Genomic DNA, 18,200 nt, shown 5'->3' on the forward strand with positions numbered 1-18,200 from the left:
TTAGCGAGCCTGTGAAGCTTTCTCACACTCCGATCCCACTCCAGAACTCCATGGTTTACGAAAATGGTAGTCCGTTTCAGCCCTCAGCCACGGGCCAAATTGCCTCTGCTCTAGGGGTGTCTTACCTTTATTTCCAAGCCACAGATCACATTCCCTGTCCTCATGCAATAGGCAACCACACCAGTAGCAAAAGTTTGGGAGCCTTTCGTAACGAAAGGATACCCACCCAACCGCCACACCATTATCCCATAGCTTTCTCCCCCTACTCAACGACTTAGACACATCAATGGCCACACGAACCCGGAGTGAGCGACCAATCGTGCCTTTTTCTTCGAACTCTGCCACTCGAACCACCTTGCCAATTGAGCTTCCTATGGACCGGCCAAGTTCAGGAGTCATGCTTTTGATGGGTAATTTATGAATCTGAACCCAAAAAGAACATTCAGTAAAAGATAAAGAAGAGATAGTTGTGGTATCATCAATCCTTTGGAATAGCACCAAGTGTTTATCATAGGTCCATGGTTCAAACTCCATGACTCTTTCCAAGTCCACCTCATTTTCGAACTCAAAGACCATTTTATTCTCACTCATATCATGTATTAGGAAGGGTTTTCGGGTTCTCCATAGGGGCTTGAAAGTCCTGGACACCGTCTCCTTGTTCACCATACGGTGGGTTAGGAACTTCCCAGCCAAGAGAGATTTTGTAACCCCAGGTAGCTTCGGAACTTCAAGACCAACCTCTTCCTCCTCAGAAAGGGAGAGCTTTCTCCACAGATTTTCTACTTCCTCCATAGTGAGACAACCCCCAGACTACTCTGTTAGAAAGTGGAAAAACAGAGTTGAAGCAAGACAAACAGAAGAAAAGGATACTAGAGCCAGACCACCCTACCGCTACCCCGACGAAGAGAGGAGCAGAGGATACACAGAACCTCTACTAAGAGAGGGACGCACTATTCTACAAATCCTAGAGAGAGCGCCGCTCAAACTCTAGCATAAGAGAAACCCTGAAAAAAAAAAATAGTGGTTGTAGAGTAAAAGTGTATTTCATTTATTTCTTTAGCTTTCTAACTATGAGTAAAAGTGTTTCACACTGTTGATACTGTATTTTGTTCGCCATTGATTTGTGTGTCAGGCCTCGAAAAATCCAAAAATATTATTTTCTTTCTATAAGGCCATAAGAACATTCAGAATGATGTGGCGCAACCCGTTCAGGCTTCAGAGCACCCGAAGTGCTTTTTCCAGCAAAAATGACCAAAATACCTCGATCACCCTAGGGTTGACCGAAGGTCAAACAAGGTCAAAAGCCACACAAAATAACACTTTTTATGGTTTTACATCAAACTTGAGCTTCTCGAAAATTTTTAACAACTTTGACCAAATTTAACCCGAAGTCAATACTAGGTAGGCCTAAAAACCCTAATTTTGATCCGGTTGTTAGAACTGGTTGAAACCAATGCCATTACGAAGATTATCAGATTCTCATTCTAACGATTGTTCATGGGTTGAAATTGGAGTTAGAACAGCCAAGATATCACAAAAACCGGAATGACCCACCGATCGATGCACCACTAACTTCCGAAAGCCATAACTTTTGATCTGACTGTTGAATTTTCAAGTTCCATACCTTTTCAAAAATAGGAAGTCAAAACCTTTCTAAGGGTGTCAAGATCAACCCGATCAGAGGAGGTTTGAGGCTGGCAGCCCTTGAAGGACCATCGCCTTATAGTTCGTGCCAGGGCTATAAATAGCCCTAAGCACCCCTCAGACCTGGAGGTTTCCTGAATTTTTCTCTCTGCCTTGTTTTTCTACATGTTTTTCTCTCTTCCAAACACCAAAAAACACATCAAAGCTTGTTGATCCTTCTCTCTTCACCAAAAAACCCAAGGTATTGTTCTTAGACCCGATCTTCTTTTCCTTGGTTCTACACTTGGGATTTGGGGTTTATGGGTGTGGATGAAGCTTTTTGGCTACCATCCACACCCCTAACCCTCTAAATATTTTTCTAGAATTTATCTTGCTATTTTTGCTTGAATAACATGATTTATCTTTCTCTTTAGCATGTTTCTTGCTTTCTTTGTGTTTCTAGTTTAAATCTCTTTGTTTTTATGCTTTATGCCATGTTTCATGCTTAGATCTACTTCTTTACATGCTTATATGTTTAGACCTACATGCTTAGGGTTTTAAGCCATGTTTTCCTATGATTTTGCCTCTTTAGTTCTAGGTAGATGTTAGGGTTACATGCTCACATGCTTGTATGATGTTGTTGGCTATGCCTTGCTTGGATCTATGTGTTTTATGTATTTATTTCCATTCTATATGGTTAGATCCTTGTCTTCACATGCTTATATGCTTGGATTCACGTTCTTCCATGTTTATGTGCTAAGTTTCTACATGTCTACATGTATGTTTCTATGCCTATATGTCTAGATCTATGTTCTCACATGTCTATGTGCTTGGATCTATGTTCTCTACATGCTTTATGCTATATTCCATGTGCTTGTGTGCCTCATGCCATGTTTGTGTGCTTAAACCTAGGCTATGTTTGTTATGTCATGTGCTATTGTAGCCTTTTTGTTGTTTTGTCTTTCTTTCTTATGTTTTGGCTTAATGGTTAGGACCCGATCTAGACTCTATGGTCTTTGTCATTGTCCATACACCAAGGCCCACATCAAAGGGTTTGGATCACCTCTATTTGCATGTCTATACTTGCTCGCTTCTATGCTTTATGCTTGTGTTACCCTTTCTTGTTCAAGGTTTTGCCACGTTTAACGCCTTTAGTGGGTTTGTGGTTGTGCGGTTACATCCGACACCCATGAGGCCTTGTTCGGATGTGACCATTTGGGATGCATCACCACGATGCCGGTTGCTTCGTGCATACCTTTCCCCTTTTCTGCTACGTGCGATAATATGCTTACAATGCTTGTTTGTGCCACCCGTTGGCTTTCTGTGCATCTTTACATGCTTGCTTACATGTCTATACATGAGTCTTGCTTGCTGGTGTGTCGTCCATGCTTCAACACAATGAAGCTATGGATATCCGATCCAAACCTACATTTATCTCTCACGGACACCACCTTTTGTTTGCTCGCTTTCTTATTTGCCTTTTTGCTTGTCGGCTTGCTATCTTGCTTATTTGCCTTATCGCTTGTTTGTTTAATCCTTGCTTCTTTGCTCGCCATGCCTATCATGCTTATCTGCTTTATGTCTTTTCATATGCTCTTTGCATCTCTTCTTTCCATTGCTTGTCTGCTGGTTTCTTGTCTTTGCCTTTGCATGTACATACATGGAGCGAGGACACTTGGAGCTAGGGCACAGTCTCCCAAGCACAGGCAAAAAGGGCACAGATGCAAGCATGTGGTTAAGCTAAGCGGTAGTGTTCAATAGACTTAGGAGTTTAGCCTTTCCCTTTGGTTATGTACTCTTTTAAACCCTTCCTTCCTCTTCCCTTTCTCTCTTAGATGGTTTGTATTAGGTATATCATGCCATGTACCATTTGTCCTCATCTTTAGAGTATGGTGACCCTTGTTTATTTTCTTGCACTTATATTTTGGGCCATGCTCTAGGGATGTAGGCATTTACTTTCTTGCTTTGCATGCTTGCATTGTGCATGATGTATGTATATATATACATGCTCGCCCCTTTCCGGTGTGATCGTCACAGTCCGTGTTACCTAAGGCGAGCAATGCCAAATTCCTGCTGCAAAAGTAAGGTGACACGTCGCTAGGTTTTCACCATGGAAATCTGGCACTTTCCTTGAATGCCTTAGGAAAGCATAGATTGGAACCACACCCATTCAAAAGCTAAATCTCAAAGCCCCCATGCATTCAAAGCCCTGAAAGCCAATGCCGAAATCATGTTTTTACTGCCAATTTTCGAAAATTAAGGTTTTATTAAAACAAAGGATTGTCTTTGGACAGGCATTGTGGGGTGTCTAACACCTTCCCCACACGTAACCAAACTTCTGAACCTAAGAATCAATATTTTTTGCCATCCACATTAGATTACAAAAAATGTCATTTTTCTTAATCTAGGATTGGTAATAAAATCAACTAGAAACAGGTGATCAATCACACCTTAGAAAAACCCAATGATTGGTGGCGACTTCACTTACCGTTGGTAATTCCTTTAAAATTTGGCCAAGATTCCTGCCACGCCTCCAAAGGTAGACCTACCTTCCTCCACCGAGAGGGATAAAGCACCCGAAGCACCGCGTGAACCACCGCACAGTCATTCAAGAGGGGCCTCTAACAGGCCTTGCGCACACAGGAGCATTGCCACGGCGGGTGGTTGGACAAAGGCCCAACGGTTTTTTGTTCTGGGCCGGGCGTCGACACACACTTTCACTTCTTTCTCTTTTTCTTTTTTTTTTTCTTTCTTTTCACAAAAATCATTCTTCATAAGGTTGAGGCTTGAAGGATTCAGTTTTTTTTTTTTTTTCTTCTAAGTTTTATTTATTTTATATTTTATTGGCATATGGAAAAAATATAGCTTATATTGAGTTAACCTGGCCTTCAAACAAAAGACCAGCTAAAGGATATAGGTTTTGCAGCTTATTTAGAACATCCCATTTTTTTATCCAAACTCAATTGACCCAATTCGTTGAATATATTTGTTTTATTGGAAACTTCATCCTTCTTTTGTGCACTACAAATTTCTATTCTCAATATTAACATTGTACCTATCATTATCGACCTCTTCCTATCACTCTCTTATCTCCAAATTATTAATAAACTAATATTAAATGATGGAACCCATTGATCAGAAAAAATAAAATCTGAATCAATATATATCTACTTTAGATTAGAAACTTTTAGCCACTCTTAAACCAATTAGTTATTTTTTACTCAGACAACTCAAAAAAGTTTTTGAACAAACTAGGAATTCTAAGGAGCCTCTATCTGCCAATCGGGTTGCCTTTCTAGGTCTTTCCGGTCTTGTCTGTAGGTCCTGATATGGTTGAGATGGTTGTCTCCTATCCCCCTTTGTTGGGGGGAGGGGGGGGGGGGTGGGGAAATCCGATCTTGAGTCGTCGCTCTGTTGTGTCTGGTTTGTCCTCTAGGCACCTTTGGAAGGCAGGGAATGTGACAAGGTACACATTTCCCTACATGGGGCATTCTCATTAGTTGCAGGGTTTGGTGGCCCGAAATTGATTAGGCTTTGCCAAAAGGCCTCATCTCGCTTAAAGATTTTCAAGATAAGTACTTTAGAAATCCCTATTTACAATTGATTTAATGGTTTGAAATTGTTAGAATTTAGGATACTTAATTTTAGGCTTTTTTTATTTTATTTTTTGACACCTTAGTAATTGAAATGACTATGATGAATTTCGTAGGTTAAATTAGAGTGTTTTTTGAGAAGTTTGCAAAAGTTTTCGGGAGTCATTGATTGATGTTAGTAAACCTTTTTTTTTTTTTTACTAGTTATATATTTTGCTTAAAATACTATGTTTTATTGATTTAATATTCCTTCAAGTTTCCTTATAAATTTTTTATTTGATTATGTAGGTACCTTGATTCAAAGAAAAGAACTACAAAGGAGGAAGAGGGAGGGGAGAAAGAAAAGAAAAGTATAAATAAATTGACAAATTGGGTACTTACTACTTAATTGATAACACCAGGGCAATACGAAGATTTTTGGAATTTTCTGGGCCCAATGGTGATTTCATTAATGTAGGGTAAAATAATAACATTATTATCAACCAATGGCAAGTTTATTATTTTAACCACAAAAGAGGCTTTTTTTTTTTCTTTTTTTTTTTTTTTTTTGAGAAGAAACCACAAAAGAGTCGTATTCAAAATTTTGAACTAACCCTTGTCCTTACCAAGAGTTCCCGGGTTAGTCCATTTTTTAAAACTATTTGACACTAATGAAACCTACATTTGATGGGGCTGAGTGTCATTTTCATTAAAGTTTGAGACCCTGTTATTCTGTTAAACTTGAGGAAGATTTGTTTAATTTACTAAAAAAACATGTGCTAAAGCCATAACCATTTATAAAGATCTACTCTCCACTGACTTTTAGTTCACATTTAGCGTACAAATGGATTAGCCTTTTACAGAAACATTAGCATTAGCACAGTTGTATTATTACTATCTAAGTAAAAAAAAATTACTATTTTAAAAAGTTATACACAAGATAATACGCAAATTTTAAAAAGAATCCCTAATCCAAACGCACTTAATTCGAACCTACTACTCTGAACATCCACAATCTAATCCGACCTATAGACAATTTTTCTACTAATATTCTTTGTCAAAATAATACCATCTATTGATTTTATAAAATAAAATAAAAACATAGTCACAGTTTCAAGATGAGTAATAAAACAAGTGTCACAGGGACTTACCAAACAGACCTCAATTATATTTCAGAGGATTCAATTCATTTGGCCTAAGCGGCTAAGCCTAACATTGTTTCTTAGAAATCATACTTTATAGGTATAATCTTCCTAGCTCAACATAATACCAATCCAACTGAGAAATATCAAAAAGAGGCAAGAGTCTACTACCCTCCCCGAAACCGAAACATTGAAAGTAGGATTGTCAATGAAGTCACTTCTCAATAAATTTCTTGATGTTCTTCAGCCACAGCAGATACTCATTGCTTTCTTTGATGTCCATGTATTCACGCAAGGTGTTGGTTGTGCTGGGTTTAATCCCTCTAATCTCAAGATATTTGTGGAAAGCCTTCTGCAAGTTTTCATCCAAATCACTGGGGCAAAAAAATTCAGATGGTGAATAAATGATTATCAAGAAATTTATATCAAAAGAGTGATAGGTTACAACAAGCTTACTTGAAGTCAGGTCCTTCGTATGCAAGCTGGTCTTCAGAAGCATCTGGTAGCTTTATTGACAAGCTATCAATGCAAATCTCATCGGGCAAAGCGGTGATACCAAACTCCAGACACAGTCCACTTCCTTTGGTTATACTCACAACCAAAGGAATGCTTGAACCAGTATTTGCCTCACCATCAACAGCATCATCATCATCATCAGCATCATTCTCACCCTCCTCGATTTCATCAGTTTGAGGCATGTCAACTTCTACCCTGATGGTTTCATTTTGGTAATTACTCTTTAGTATTATAGTTCTTTGTCCAGGGTTGTTTTCAATTTCAAAAGGGAAACCATCTTCGATATCATCCTGTTTTGGTAACATTGAAAAGAAAAAAAGTCAAAGACATCAACAAATTATTAATGCATATTCCACCCCCCACCCCCACCCCTTCTTTTTTTCTCAATAACATGACAAAGTAGTCCTTCATCTTGCATGTCTTCTAGCGTGTAACTCTCAAAGCTAGATAATAGGCATAAGAATAAAGGAAAATGAGTACAAAAATATGAGAATATATTCAATGAAACCAAAGGGCAAAATGCTGAATTTATTTCGGATGATTTTGAGGTTTTTTTTTTTAAATTAAAAAAAAAAGGGTGTCACAAATTAAAACTTAGGTTGCGGAATGGCAGCTTTTTTTACTATTTAACTTATTTTTATTACTATTCATAGGTCTCGTAGTACAAACTATTCATGAGTTGTCCAGTATTATTTCAGCTAACTTTTAGTTTAAGTAATTTCAACAAAATGTTTTCAGATTAAGTTAAATGAGCTATTGCCAAACAGACTCTTATAATTTCAAAAGGTAACAAATTAAAGGCCCATTAATTGAAATATCATTCATTTTGGGGTTCAGTATTTCACTTTTTTGATACTTAGTCCTTTAATTTGTTACTTTTTTGAGATTTTGGGGCTCAATTTGTTATGCCACAAAATGACGGTTCAAACTGGATTGGATTCTGGAACTAAACCTCCAACTTCGGAATTCACAATAACAGACATACTAAGTTCAAACCCAAGACTCGGCAGAACCAGATTTGCTTGCAAGTTTCAAGGAACCAATATGAAATTATACCCAATTAAATTTTTACATATCACCCAAATCCAAAAATTGCATAAAATTTCAAACTAAAATTTACAGTTAAAAAAAAAAAAAAATGAAACCTTCAAAAAAAATTTTTTTTTTTTTTTTTTGGTAAATGGAAAAATTAATAACCCAATAAGAAGATAATTAAAGAGAGAGAGAGAGAGAGAGAGAGAGAGAATTGGAGAAAGGAAGAAGAAACCGTGAAGAAAACTCACGTATTCGAGGTTGTCCTTCTGGGCGCAGTCGATCTCGGACTCGAGGATCCGAATAAGGCTCTCGTCTTGGCTTGTTTTCGAAACGGCTGCAGCGGTGGAGAAACGCAGGAATGGGGAGAAGCTTTTCTGGGTCAGCGCGTGGCCGAGTTTGACCTTCTGGGCGGTGGAGATCACGCTGTGGAAGGATCTCGAGGATCCGACGGTGGCTCTGATGGCCAGAGGGAGTACAGAAGAAGTGGCTCTGCGGAGCATGGAATTCAAGGCCATTTTCTTCACAAGTACAGAGAGTGAGCGAGAGTGTGGGGACTTGGGTGGCTTATAGGGTTTTGCACTTAAGAGGGTTTTGGTTTTAGGTTCCAATCCATATAGGGTTTATACTTTTATACTCGTTGAAAATGCCTTTCGGAAGGTTTTTAGTTTTTTTTTTTCTTTCTCATTTTGGATGCACTTGGGCTTTAGATTTAGAATATGCCCAAACATTCTTGGGCCGATAGCAAGTAATGACCAAGCTTTGGGTATTTGGATTGGCAAGTTATAATTCAAGTGAGCTATAATTGCACAAATAGTAATTTGCTTTTTAAAGACAAATATGAGGTTCATGTCACCACCTACAAAAAATAAAATAAATATATTGTATCTATCGAGAAAAAAAAAAAAATTATAACTCAATATCATATATTTCTGCTAAGCGGCATAGTTTGGCCTTCTTCTTTTTTCTTTTAGTAGATTGTCTTCTTTAAATTTACATTTTTGTCTCAACTATTAATAAATAAGAATATCACTAGTCTTAAATTTTTACTTTTTATCTCATCTTTCAGCAAATAAGCTAGCAAAAAATACGAGATGTTAAACTTACCTTTCATATACAATATAATAAATTTGGGTCTAAGATGCTGTGATAATATTGAATCCAACCAATGAACAAGAGTTTCGTGGTAATGAATTGTGAGTGGAGAAAGAAGTTAGTTTTAACTAACATTCTTTGTGTGCCATGAAATTGAATTCATATTGTGAAATGATTCGATTATTTGATATGGATTATTTTAATAATTGTTTGTTTATATTCATTGTTTTTAATGTGATTGCAAAATCGATGTGTATCCAAGTCATCTTTTTTATGACATGAAATAATCATCATTGTTACATGATTAGTTAACATATTAAATTTTAACTATTGAAACTTATGTTAAAGTATGCAGTTTTCTTTTCCATTCATTGATGATTTTTCTAAATTTACATATGTAAAATCGAAGAAAAACAAGGATGAATTTCTTGACATGCTCAACACTATAAAAATGAAGTAGAAACACAAACAAGTAGGAGGATTAAAACTCTTAGAAGTGACGAAGGAGGTGAATATTTTCCAACTTTTTTGGTGTGCATTTGTTAAGGACTTGGAATAATACACCAAAATTAAACCCTTTTTACACCCCAACAAAATGATTTTGGTAGGGGTAAAAATGAAAAACTTTGTATATATTTATAAATATCATGATCTAGAGTGCAAAGCTCCAATTTAATTTGTGAGGTGCTTTGCAATTTTCCTTTTCCTAAGTGCAAAGCTAGAAATTATGTTATATTCAAAGGAAAATATCATGATCTAGAAATTTTCCTTTGGCATTTAGTTTATTGTTAAATATTCTTCACCGGTAACTTTTGCCATTCAGCTGGCTAAGTTATGTGCTATCTATTTGTGATACGTGCTATCTATTTCCAAAGAAGCACGGCAGCTAAAATCCGTTTTGGCTAATAGATTGAGAATCCAATACACTAGGCATATTTAAGGCCAAAACGGCCAAATATGACTTTTTAAAAATATTTTGCAATTTACCACTGTTTTTGAAATATGTAGAGAGCTACCACTAATTGGGAACTTGAGTTTGGGGAACTTGATTTTTTTCATGGTGCTCGAGTTCCATAAACTCAAGTTTCTTGGAAAAATTTTGAAATTTTTTTATGATACTCGAGTTCCATAAAAAGTAACACGGCAAATTTGAAGGCTATTTTTTCAAAGTACTCAAGATTTCAAAAAAGTGATAGATGGGTATATAGCTATTCTGGCCCATATTTAAACTGAAATAGTATTTTGCCTAATCCAAGGTGAATGCTCTAAAGTGGTAAATTGTGCATCCCTAGACCTTACCGCAGAAGTGCAGGTAAAGAAAAAAGTGCAGATTAAAAAAGAAAAAGAAAAAAACATAAATAGTATTCGAGTATGCCAACATAAAACTTCACACATTTGAAAGGGTTCCTCCCCATAAAAACCATTACCAGACACCTAATACTCTTTTTTATCACTGAAATATCAAGAATAAAGATAAAACATCAAATGTTACTTCTCTCTTGCTTCTGTCTCCAATAACCAGTACTTATCCAACTGCTCAGATTTCGCCATCCCAGAATTCCTCAATAGTCCTGTATACGCCATAAGTCTCATGGATAAATGAGGTCCCCTTAATCAGTCTTGCCTGCACAGTTTAAAGAGAAGAGTTTTATGAAGATAAATGAGTCGCCCAAATAGCCATCCTGAACAGTATCATCATCATCATAATAATATAGTCATTGTACCCTTATCCACAACACCCCCCCCCCCCCCCAACAGATTAGCATATATATATAATTTTTTTTTTTTTGACAAGTAATATAGGGAATTAGCATATTACAAATGATAATTGATGGCCATAAAATTTCGGGGGCTTTTTCATTTATAACATATTAGTAGATAGCATTTACGATCCATGGCATAACAGCTATATGTCATTTGGCCATAATAAAACCAAGTGTAGTAATTTCAGAAGCACCATTTATACAGGTGATATTTAACTGATTACTTGCCTGCTCAATTTCAGAGAACTTGGCGAACAAGTCTTCGGGTATGGACCAGTCAAAGACATCAAAGTTCTCTTTGATCCTTGCTTCATTTGTACTCTTTGGAAGCACACTATGACCCATTTGCAGCCCCCAGCGAAGGGCAACTTGTGCAGGCGTTTTGCCTAATTTCTCCGCAACTGTAACTAAAATTGGATTCTTGAGGACATCACTCTTGAGCCACGTTGTGCCAGGAGAACCTAATGGCGAATATGCCTATAAAAGGTATAACAGTTTCAACAAAAATTCTAGATAAATTCAAGACTACATTTTAATTCATAGATACACACCTAGTGGGTTTTGAACCCATGACCTCACCCTCCATCCATTGTTATTGAAGGAAGAAGTGCCAATTGAGCAAGCTCATTGGCTAGATAATTCAAGATTGCAATGGAAATCAATATTTCAATTTAACAAAAAACTCAAGCAAATAAAATCGATTAAAAATTTGCCAACTCACAGAAAGGTGAACTCCATTGGATTTACAAAATGCATGTAACTTTGTCTGCTGCCAAGAAGGATGACACTCCACCTGGTTAACAGCAGGAGGAACACGTGCTACCTTGATCAAATCTTCCAATTTCTTCGAAGAGAAATTACTCACACCAATAGCTCGAGCTTTGCCAGCATCGTAGAGGGCTTCCAATGCTTTCCAAGTGCTAGGTATATCTGGCTGAACAAGGTTTTCCGGCTTAAAGCCTATTGACCCCTTCTTCATCCGGACTGGCCAATGGATCTTAAAAATTCAACAGCCTCATTTAGTTATAGTTGAATAATGTCCTCAATAAACATATTGTTAAGTAAAAAATGCAATGTAATTTTCCAGGAAAAACAGAAGCAAGGTAGCTAGACTTGGGGCAAACTATGATAGTATGCTTTGAAATTATTTGTAACATTCTTGATGAAATAAAAAAGACCCTCTTGTATTTAACCTTCAATCAGGTAGATCTAGGCAATTTCTATCAATTGGACTCCAAAGACTGTAACAAGGTATATTGATGAAAAAGCTCTTTTTACCAAGTTTCAAGAAGGAAATTGAATAGGCGCTATAAGTGTATGAATGCAAAATCTTTTTTACCAAGTTCAAAAGAAAAATTGAATAGTCACTATAACCAGTAGTACATACAAGGTATAGATCAATATAATCAAGCTGCAAGTCTCGCAAAGTTCTATCCAATGCCACTGGAACATCTTCAGGAGCATGATCAGTACACCTGTGGATCATGACAGTATTTTAGAGGGGGTAAAAAATACTAGATGAAGTCTAAGCCCAGTTAATAAGGCATAAAGCATGCAGCAATATCATTGATATTGTTCAAATAAAAACAAACCAGAGTTTGGAAGTAATCCACAAATCCTCACGCTTCACCACACCATCTTCAAACAGCTTCTTCAGAACCAAACCAATCTACAAGAATAAAGGATTAGACAATGTTGACATACAATTCTTGCAAAGGCTTAAGCAATTTAAAATATCATGCAAGATTGTATAATAAAGCTACTAGGCATCACACATGTATTGCAAAACTATAAATTTCACATTATGAACGTGTCAATTCCCAGTATGTGAATTATAATAAACCTGATCAGGAATATGCACAAAGAGGTCTTGTCATCATTTTTACATCCAAATAGAGTAAACCATGAGAAAGAAGATGCATAGGCTACTCTAATCTAGAAGCAGAAAAATCTCAAAAGTAAGATCAGAGAAAAAAATAGTAAAATGTTTACCGTACTGGGAATCAAACAAACTAAAAATTGAGAAAACTTTTTATTGGTGAAAAAGGTAAAGAAATGAGGATTTCACAATAATAAAGTACTTTTTTTTAATAGACATAATAATAAAGAACTTGGTTAGAGAAACAATCACATGGGTCAGACAAAACAAATGCAACCATACAAGTCATACTTTAGCAAGGTCTAAACTCTAAACCATCATGGCTTTTAGATAAATAAAGAAATTCTAGACATAAGACTGAACCTATTGATCACAATAATAACAATTGAAGGACGTTGAGGCCAGAACTTAAAAAAAGATTTGATAGGTAGACACTGTATTTACCTCCTTCTCATTGCCATAGACCTGAGCACAATCAATATGGCGGTATCCAACCTGCAGTACAAGTAAAAATGTTGGTTGAGTGCTAAACAACAAGGAAATAAATAATCATTTGTAAAAATTAGCAAGACAGGTTTGCACTTTCCGTTAACAAAATGTATGAAATGTCTCATTTTACTGCTCCTAGAAACAGAAGGTCTAAGCTGACACATATAGGGCATGTTGTTAATGGGGCGTTTGGTTTAAAGGAATCTACATTACTCCCGGCATTCAGATTCCTTAAAATGTGATGCTTGAGAATGACAATTACTATGCTTGGTTTGATTAGGAACCTACTAATATTCCCGAGAGTTTTATAAGAATTATTTATTTTCCCCAAAATATTGTTAGATTTATAAACACAATATCAAGTCTTTTTTTTTTTAATCTTCTTCCAAATAAATAATAAGAAACAAAATATAAACTATAAATCATGGCAAATTCACTAATATTAACTTTTAACATTCATCAATGACCTATATAATACAAAAATAATTTTTTAAATTCTTAATCTTCACTGCAATCACAAGTCACAACATCATGCTTTGTTAATTAAAATAATTTACTTTCATAAGCATCTAACTTAATCCCAAATAGGAGATTCTTAAAAAAAAAAAAAAAATTGTCATAACAAAATGTATGAAATGTCTCATTTTACTGCTCCTAGAAACAGAAGGTCTAAGCTGACACATATAGGGCATGTTGTTAATGGGGCGTTTGGTTTAAAGGAATCTACATTACTCCTAGCATTCAGATTCCTTAAAATGTGATGCTTGAGAATGACAATTACTATGCTTGGTTTGATTAGGAACCTACTAATATTCCCGAGAGTTTTATAAGAATTATTTATTTTCCCCAAAATATTGTTAGATTTATAAACACAATATCAAGTCTTTTTTTTTTTTTTAATCTTCTTCCAAATAAATAATAAGAAACAAAATATAAACTATAAATCATGGCAAATTCACTAATATTAACTTTTAACATTCTTCAATGACCTATATAATACAAAAATAATTTTTTAAATTCTTAATCTTCACTGCAATCACAAGTCACAACATCATGCTTTGTTAATTAAAATAATTTACTTTCATAAGCATCTAACTTAATCCCAAATAGGAGATTCTTAAAAAAAAAAAAAAAATTGTCTTTATCTCCTTCTAAAAATTATGGTTAAGAATTACTCTCTCTCTCTCTCTCTCTCTCTCTCCACACACACACACATATATATTAAATACTACTATTTAAGGGGTTTCTCTTATTTGGGATCCTTATTTTGTTGGTTCAAAAATGCCCCTACACCCTTATATTGAAGTAGAGACAAAACTAAAGGACAATCTGGTAAAAAATACAACTTTAACTCCCACTAAAACATTGCCTAAAAAATAGGACCACGCTCCTGATGATTTTCAAATTGCTTTATCCACTTATAAATTAGATTCTCAAAATAAAAATTATATATATAAAATAAAAAAAAAAAACCATGATTTTTCTTTTACTACAAAATAAACGTGTAATATTTATTCATTTTTTGAATCTAACCTCATGAGACTTTTGGTTGTATTAGTAGTTCTAAACATAATATCAATGAGAAAACGTATAAACCTCAAATTGGAATGAATGAAAAATTATGACACTATAAAAAATATAATAAAAAAACCTCATTGCTTCGCGCGTGTGATGTGGCTAGTCTTCTATATATATTAAGAAGATTCGAAAAGTTAGTTATTGCGTTTTTTACTTACAAAAATACCCCTAATTTAATTAACTTATCCTTATTCCTAAAAAATAAGAAATAGGGTTAAAACTATAAATTGACAATAATTAATAACAAAAAGTGAAAAAATAAAAACTCTCCACAATTCCCACCTTCTCCAAAAAAAAAAAAAAACCCAACTATTAAAAAAAACCTATCCCTAGTTCTGTAAAAAAAAAAAAAAAAACTGCCCCATATCACATCAAAAATAATAATAATAACAAACATATTTCATTGCTACTTTGGTGTTCATTTTTTTATTCATTTTTTTAGAGCTAACCTTATGATACTTTTGGCTATAGTGGTTCTAAAGGTGCAATTTTTTTGGGAAAATAAGTGTAAATCTCAAATTGAAATAAGTGAAAAATTATAACACTAACCCAAAAAAAAAAAAAGCGAGCCTCATTGCACACGGGCAAAGCACATGTGATGAGGCTAGTATATATTAAAGGATAGGGAGGAATGAGTAAAATTATTAATTTATATTTTGGAAAAGCAACTTTTTCCTTGCCGTGGGAGTGTGGATACCCACCTATTCTGAAGGAAATCCACATTCTCACAAAATTGGGATTGGGTGGGAATTCAAATACCATCCAGCATCTAATTCTCTTGTGCAATTTGCAACCAAACATGGGAATTTTAGGGAATTTTTAAATATTCCCATAATTCTAACACATTATGCCATTATCTCATACCAAATGCCACCTAAGTGGTTTCTAGTTAACTCAATTGGCTTATGATACTTTTGGCTATATTAGTGGTTCTAAACGTGCAATTTTTTTGGGAAAATAAGTGTAAATCTCAAATTGAAATGAGTGAAAAATTATAACACTAATCCAAAAAAAAAAAACGAGCCTCATTGCACACGGGCAGAGCACATGTGATGAGGCTAGTATATATTAAAGGATAGGGAGGAATGAGTAAAATTATTAATTTATATTTTGAAAAAACAACTTTTTCCATGCTGTGGGAGTGTGGATACCCACCCATTCTGAAGGATATCCACATTCTCACAAAATTGGGATTGGGTGGGAATTCAAATACCATCCAGCATCTGATTTTCTTGTGCAATTTGCAACCAAACATGGGAATTCCAGGGAATCTTTAAACATTCCCAGAATTCTAACACATTATGCCATTATCTCATACCAAATGCCACCTAAGTAGCTTTCAGTTAACTCAACTAGTAAAGTCTCTGATAGTTATATAAGAGATCTAGAGTTCAATTCTCGCCTACACTAAAAACTGATTGGTGTTTTGGTCAAAAGTGGCTTAAAACCTTTAAACGAAACAACGTTGTTATCTTTGAGTTTTATTTTAAGCAATATATTGGACAAGATGTTGGAAACCTTCAATATAATATTATTGGCAAAAATATTGTAAGTATTGCAAAATATATAGAAATATATCAGATTCACCAGTCGATACACAAGAAAAAATGGGAAAATTTGTCGGAACAAATTGATAAAATAATCAGTTAATCACATATGGATCTCCAAGGAAATTATACAACAAACAACCTGCCCAGTATGCTAAAAATAATAGAATAAATCATTCGGGTAACCACCTAGGAGATTTGTTAATCTGTTGTTGTCACACAGTGACTTAAAACAATCAGTCAATCATAGAGAGTTTGTATTGTGCTCACTACTATCCTTGCATGTGATTGTTCATTTTATTCTAATTTGAAATCGATTTGCCAAACAGACCCCTAGATCTCTGGAATTTCTGCACCATGCTTTTCTAAAATCTAATACTTTTCATTAAAATAAAATTCATCATCACGGGTAGCAACAAATAAATAAACAAATGGACGAAATCCAATTTCCACGGAAAAATTTTTCCAGGAAAACTTTTTAGAACCGACTTTACTCAATCTGTGACATAAATTTGTTTTCTTCACCATAATCATGTTGAAAATAAAGAAGAAGAAAAAGAGCGAGAGAGAGACCTTAATGGCGGTGGCGACAGCTTCGCCGACGAGTCCAGGGTCAGATTGCCACGTACCCAAAGCGACAGAAGGGATCTTAGCGCCGGTGTTCAGTTGAAAGAATGAAATTGGGTTCGCCATTTATCAGAGTTTTTGCTACGAAGTGCGTTGATTCCACGCTGATAATATGTGTTGTAATGAAGCAAAGAGACGAGACGAAAAGAAACGACGAAAATGTGAGTAAACAAAGACTGCAAGAGTACGAAAATGAAGGCGTCTCGGGCCTCTTTATAATGAAAACTGACGATACAGTTCGCACTCCGCACCGTATCAAACTCGCTTCCTTTCCTGCCACGTGTAGCGATCATGGTGAGAGGAAGAATGCAAGTTCTTCGGGTGAAAGAGTACTACACAATTTTTTACCATTTTTTATCTCAACTGTTACTGGTTATTAAGTACTCACAGTTGTCACGGCCCAAAAAAAAAAAATTGGCCTTATCACATGGGTTTCGATTTTTAAGAGCATTCCCAGTAAACATGGTATATGCTAAAAAATGCTATTTTTTAGCATTTTTGATCCAAAAATGTGCTCCATCAGAGATTATATATGTTAAAAGTTTTGCAATACTACTACAGTGCGGTCTCAAAAATAAGACCGCATTGTAGCACTATACTATAATTTTTTTATTAATTTCTTTCTCTCTCTCTTCCGTGTTGTCTCAAGTCTCTTCTCTCTCCTCTCTCACTTCTCCTCTGTCACTCTCTCTTGTGCTCTCCATCTCTCTCTCCTTCTGGTGTCTCTCTCTTAGACAAGCCCTCCATAGCTCGCCAAACTACCGTTATTTTCCAAACCCACATGCTCTCTCCTCGTCATCATCATCGTCGTTATCTCCATCCCCACTGTCCGATCCAATTACCCTCCGATCTCTGTGCTATCTCCATACCCACATGCCGCCGCTGATCTCGTGATCTCTGTCCACTCCTTTTCTTTTCACTGTCTCTCTCGTGCTTTCCGTCCACTCCTTCTTACTCTTTCTTTCATTTTCACTCTGCCTCTCTGTTTCCCTTTCTCTCTGCATCTCGAGTTCGTGGGTCTTGGGTGTGGATGGGTGTGGTTGGGTTGTGGTGGTTTTTCGTGGATCGTGGCTCTCTACGGTGGTTCGTGGTAGGTCTCTGCGATGGTTCGGTGAGTGGATTTTGCAATTTGATATTGGTGAGTTTTAATTTCAGTAGTTTTGATTGATTTTGGTGGGTTCTTGATTTCGATGGATGGGTTTGTGGGTTGATCGAGGTGGTTTTGGGTGCTGGGTGTGGATTGATCGGGGTGGTTTTGGGTCTTTGTTGTGATTCTTTGATTTTGATGATTTTTTGATTTTGTGGCTTTGGATGTAATTTTTTTTTTTTTTTTTTTT

At 35.7% G+C, this 18,200-nt stretch overlaps 3 protein-coding genes across 3 annotated transcripts; all 3 read right to left on the reverse strand.

The window, feature by feature from the left end:
* Positions 1 to 792, reverse strand: LOC112024101 (uncharacterized). The gene has a single exon (XM_024056738.1). The coding sequence runs from the start codon at positions 790 to 792 to the stop codon at positions 1 to 3; it is 792 nt and encodes a 263-aa protein (XP_023912506.1).
* Positions 793 to 6,342: 5,550 nt separating this feature from the next.
* Positions 6,343 to 8,503, reverse strand: LOC136069557 (uncharacterized protein At2g39795, mitochondrial-like). The gene is made up of 3 exons (XM_065778252.1): positions 8,137 to 8,503; positions 6,794 to 7,143; positions 6,343 to 6,711 (listed from the first exon to the last, which is right to left on the reverse strand). Exons 1-3 carry the CDS (start codon positions 8,401 to 8,403, stop codon positions 6,552 to 6,554), a joined length of 777 nt encoding a protein of 258 aa, XP_065634324.1. The 5' UTR covers positions 8,404 to 8,503; the 3' UTR covers positions 6,343 to 6,551.
* Positions 8,504 to 10,311: 1,808 nt separating this feature from the next.
* LOC112024114 (NADPH-dependent aldo-keto reductase, chloroplastic) lies at positions 10,312 to 17,079 on the reverse strand. The gene is made up of 7 exons (XM_065778253.1): positions 16,810 to 17,079; positions 13,067 to 13,117; positions 12,336 to 12,412; positions 12,131 to 12,218; positions 11,465 to 11,740; positions 10,972 to 11,220; positions 10,312 to 10,604 (listed from the first exon to the last, which is right to left on the reverse strand). The coding sequence occupies exons 1-7, from the start codon at positions 16,927 to 16,929 to the stop codon at positions 10,518 to 10,520; spliced, it is 948 nt and encodes a 315-aa protein (XP_065634325.1). The 5' UTR covers positions 16,930 to 17,079; the 3' UTR covers positions 10,312 to 10,517.
* Between the last annotated feature and the right edge of the window lie 1,121 nt (positions 17,080 to 18,200).

This window comes from Quercus suber, unplaced genomic scaffold (assembly GCF_002906115.3).
Source record: "Quercus suber isolate HL8 unplaced genomic scaffold, Cork oak 2.0 scaffold_176, whole genome shotgun sequence".
NCBI classification, from domain to species: Eukaryota; Viridiplantae; Streptophyta; class Magnoliopsida; order Fagales; family Fagaceae; genus Quercus; species Quercus suber.

Bases quoted from the DNA above. Each gene is read 5' to 3' on its own strand.
- LOC112024114 (XM_065778253.1), bottom strand. From the start codon at position 16,929: ATGGCGAACCCAATTTCATTCTTTCAACTGAACACCGGCGCTAAGATC. The intron at 12,219-12,335 runs GTTTGTTTTTAT...CATGATCCACAG, and splicing joins TGGATTACTTCCAAACTCTG to GTGTACTGATCATGCTCCTG. The intron at 11,741-12,130 runs GTATGTACTACT...TGAATTTTTAAG, and splicing joins ATTATATTGATCTATACCTT to ATCCATTGGCCAGTCCGGAT.
- LOC136069557 (XM_065778252.1), bottom strand. From the start codon at position 8,403: ATGGCCTTGAATTCCATGCTCCGCAGAGCCACTTCTTCTGTACTCCCT. The intron at 7,144-8,136 runs GTGAGTTTTCTT...TTACCAAAACAG, and splicing joins AGAAGGACAACCTCGAATAC to GATGATATCGAAGATGGTTT. The intron at 6,712-6,793 runs GTAAGCTTGTTG...TTTTTGCCCCAG, and splicing joins TACGAAGGACCTGACTTCAA to TGATTTGGATGAAAACTTGC.
- LOC112024101 (XM_024056738.1), bottom strand. From the start codon at position 792: ATGGAGGAAGTAGAAAATCTGTGGAGAAAGCTCTCCCTTTCTGAGGAG.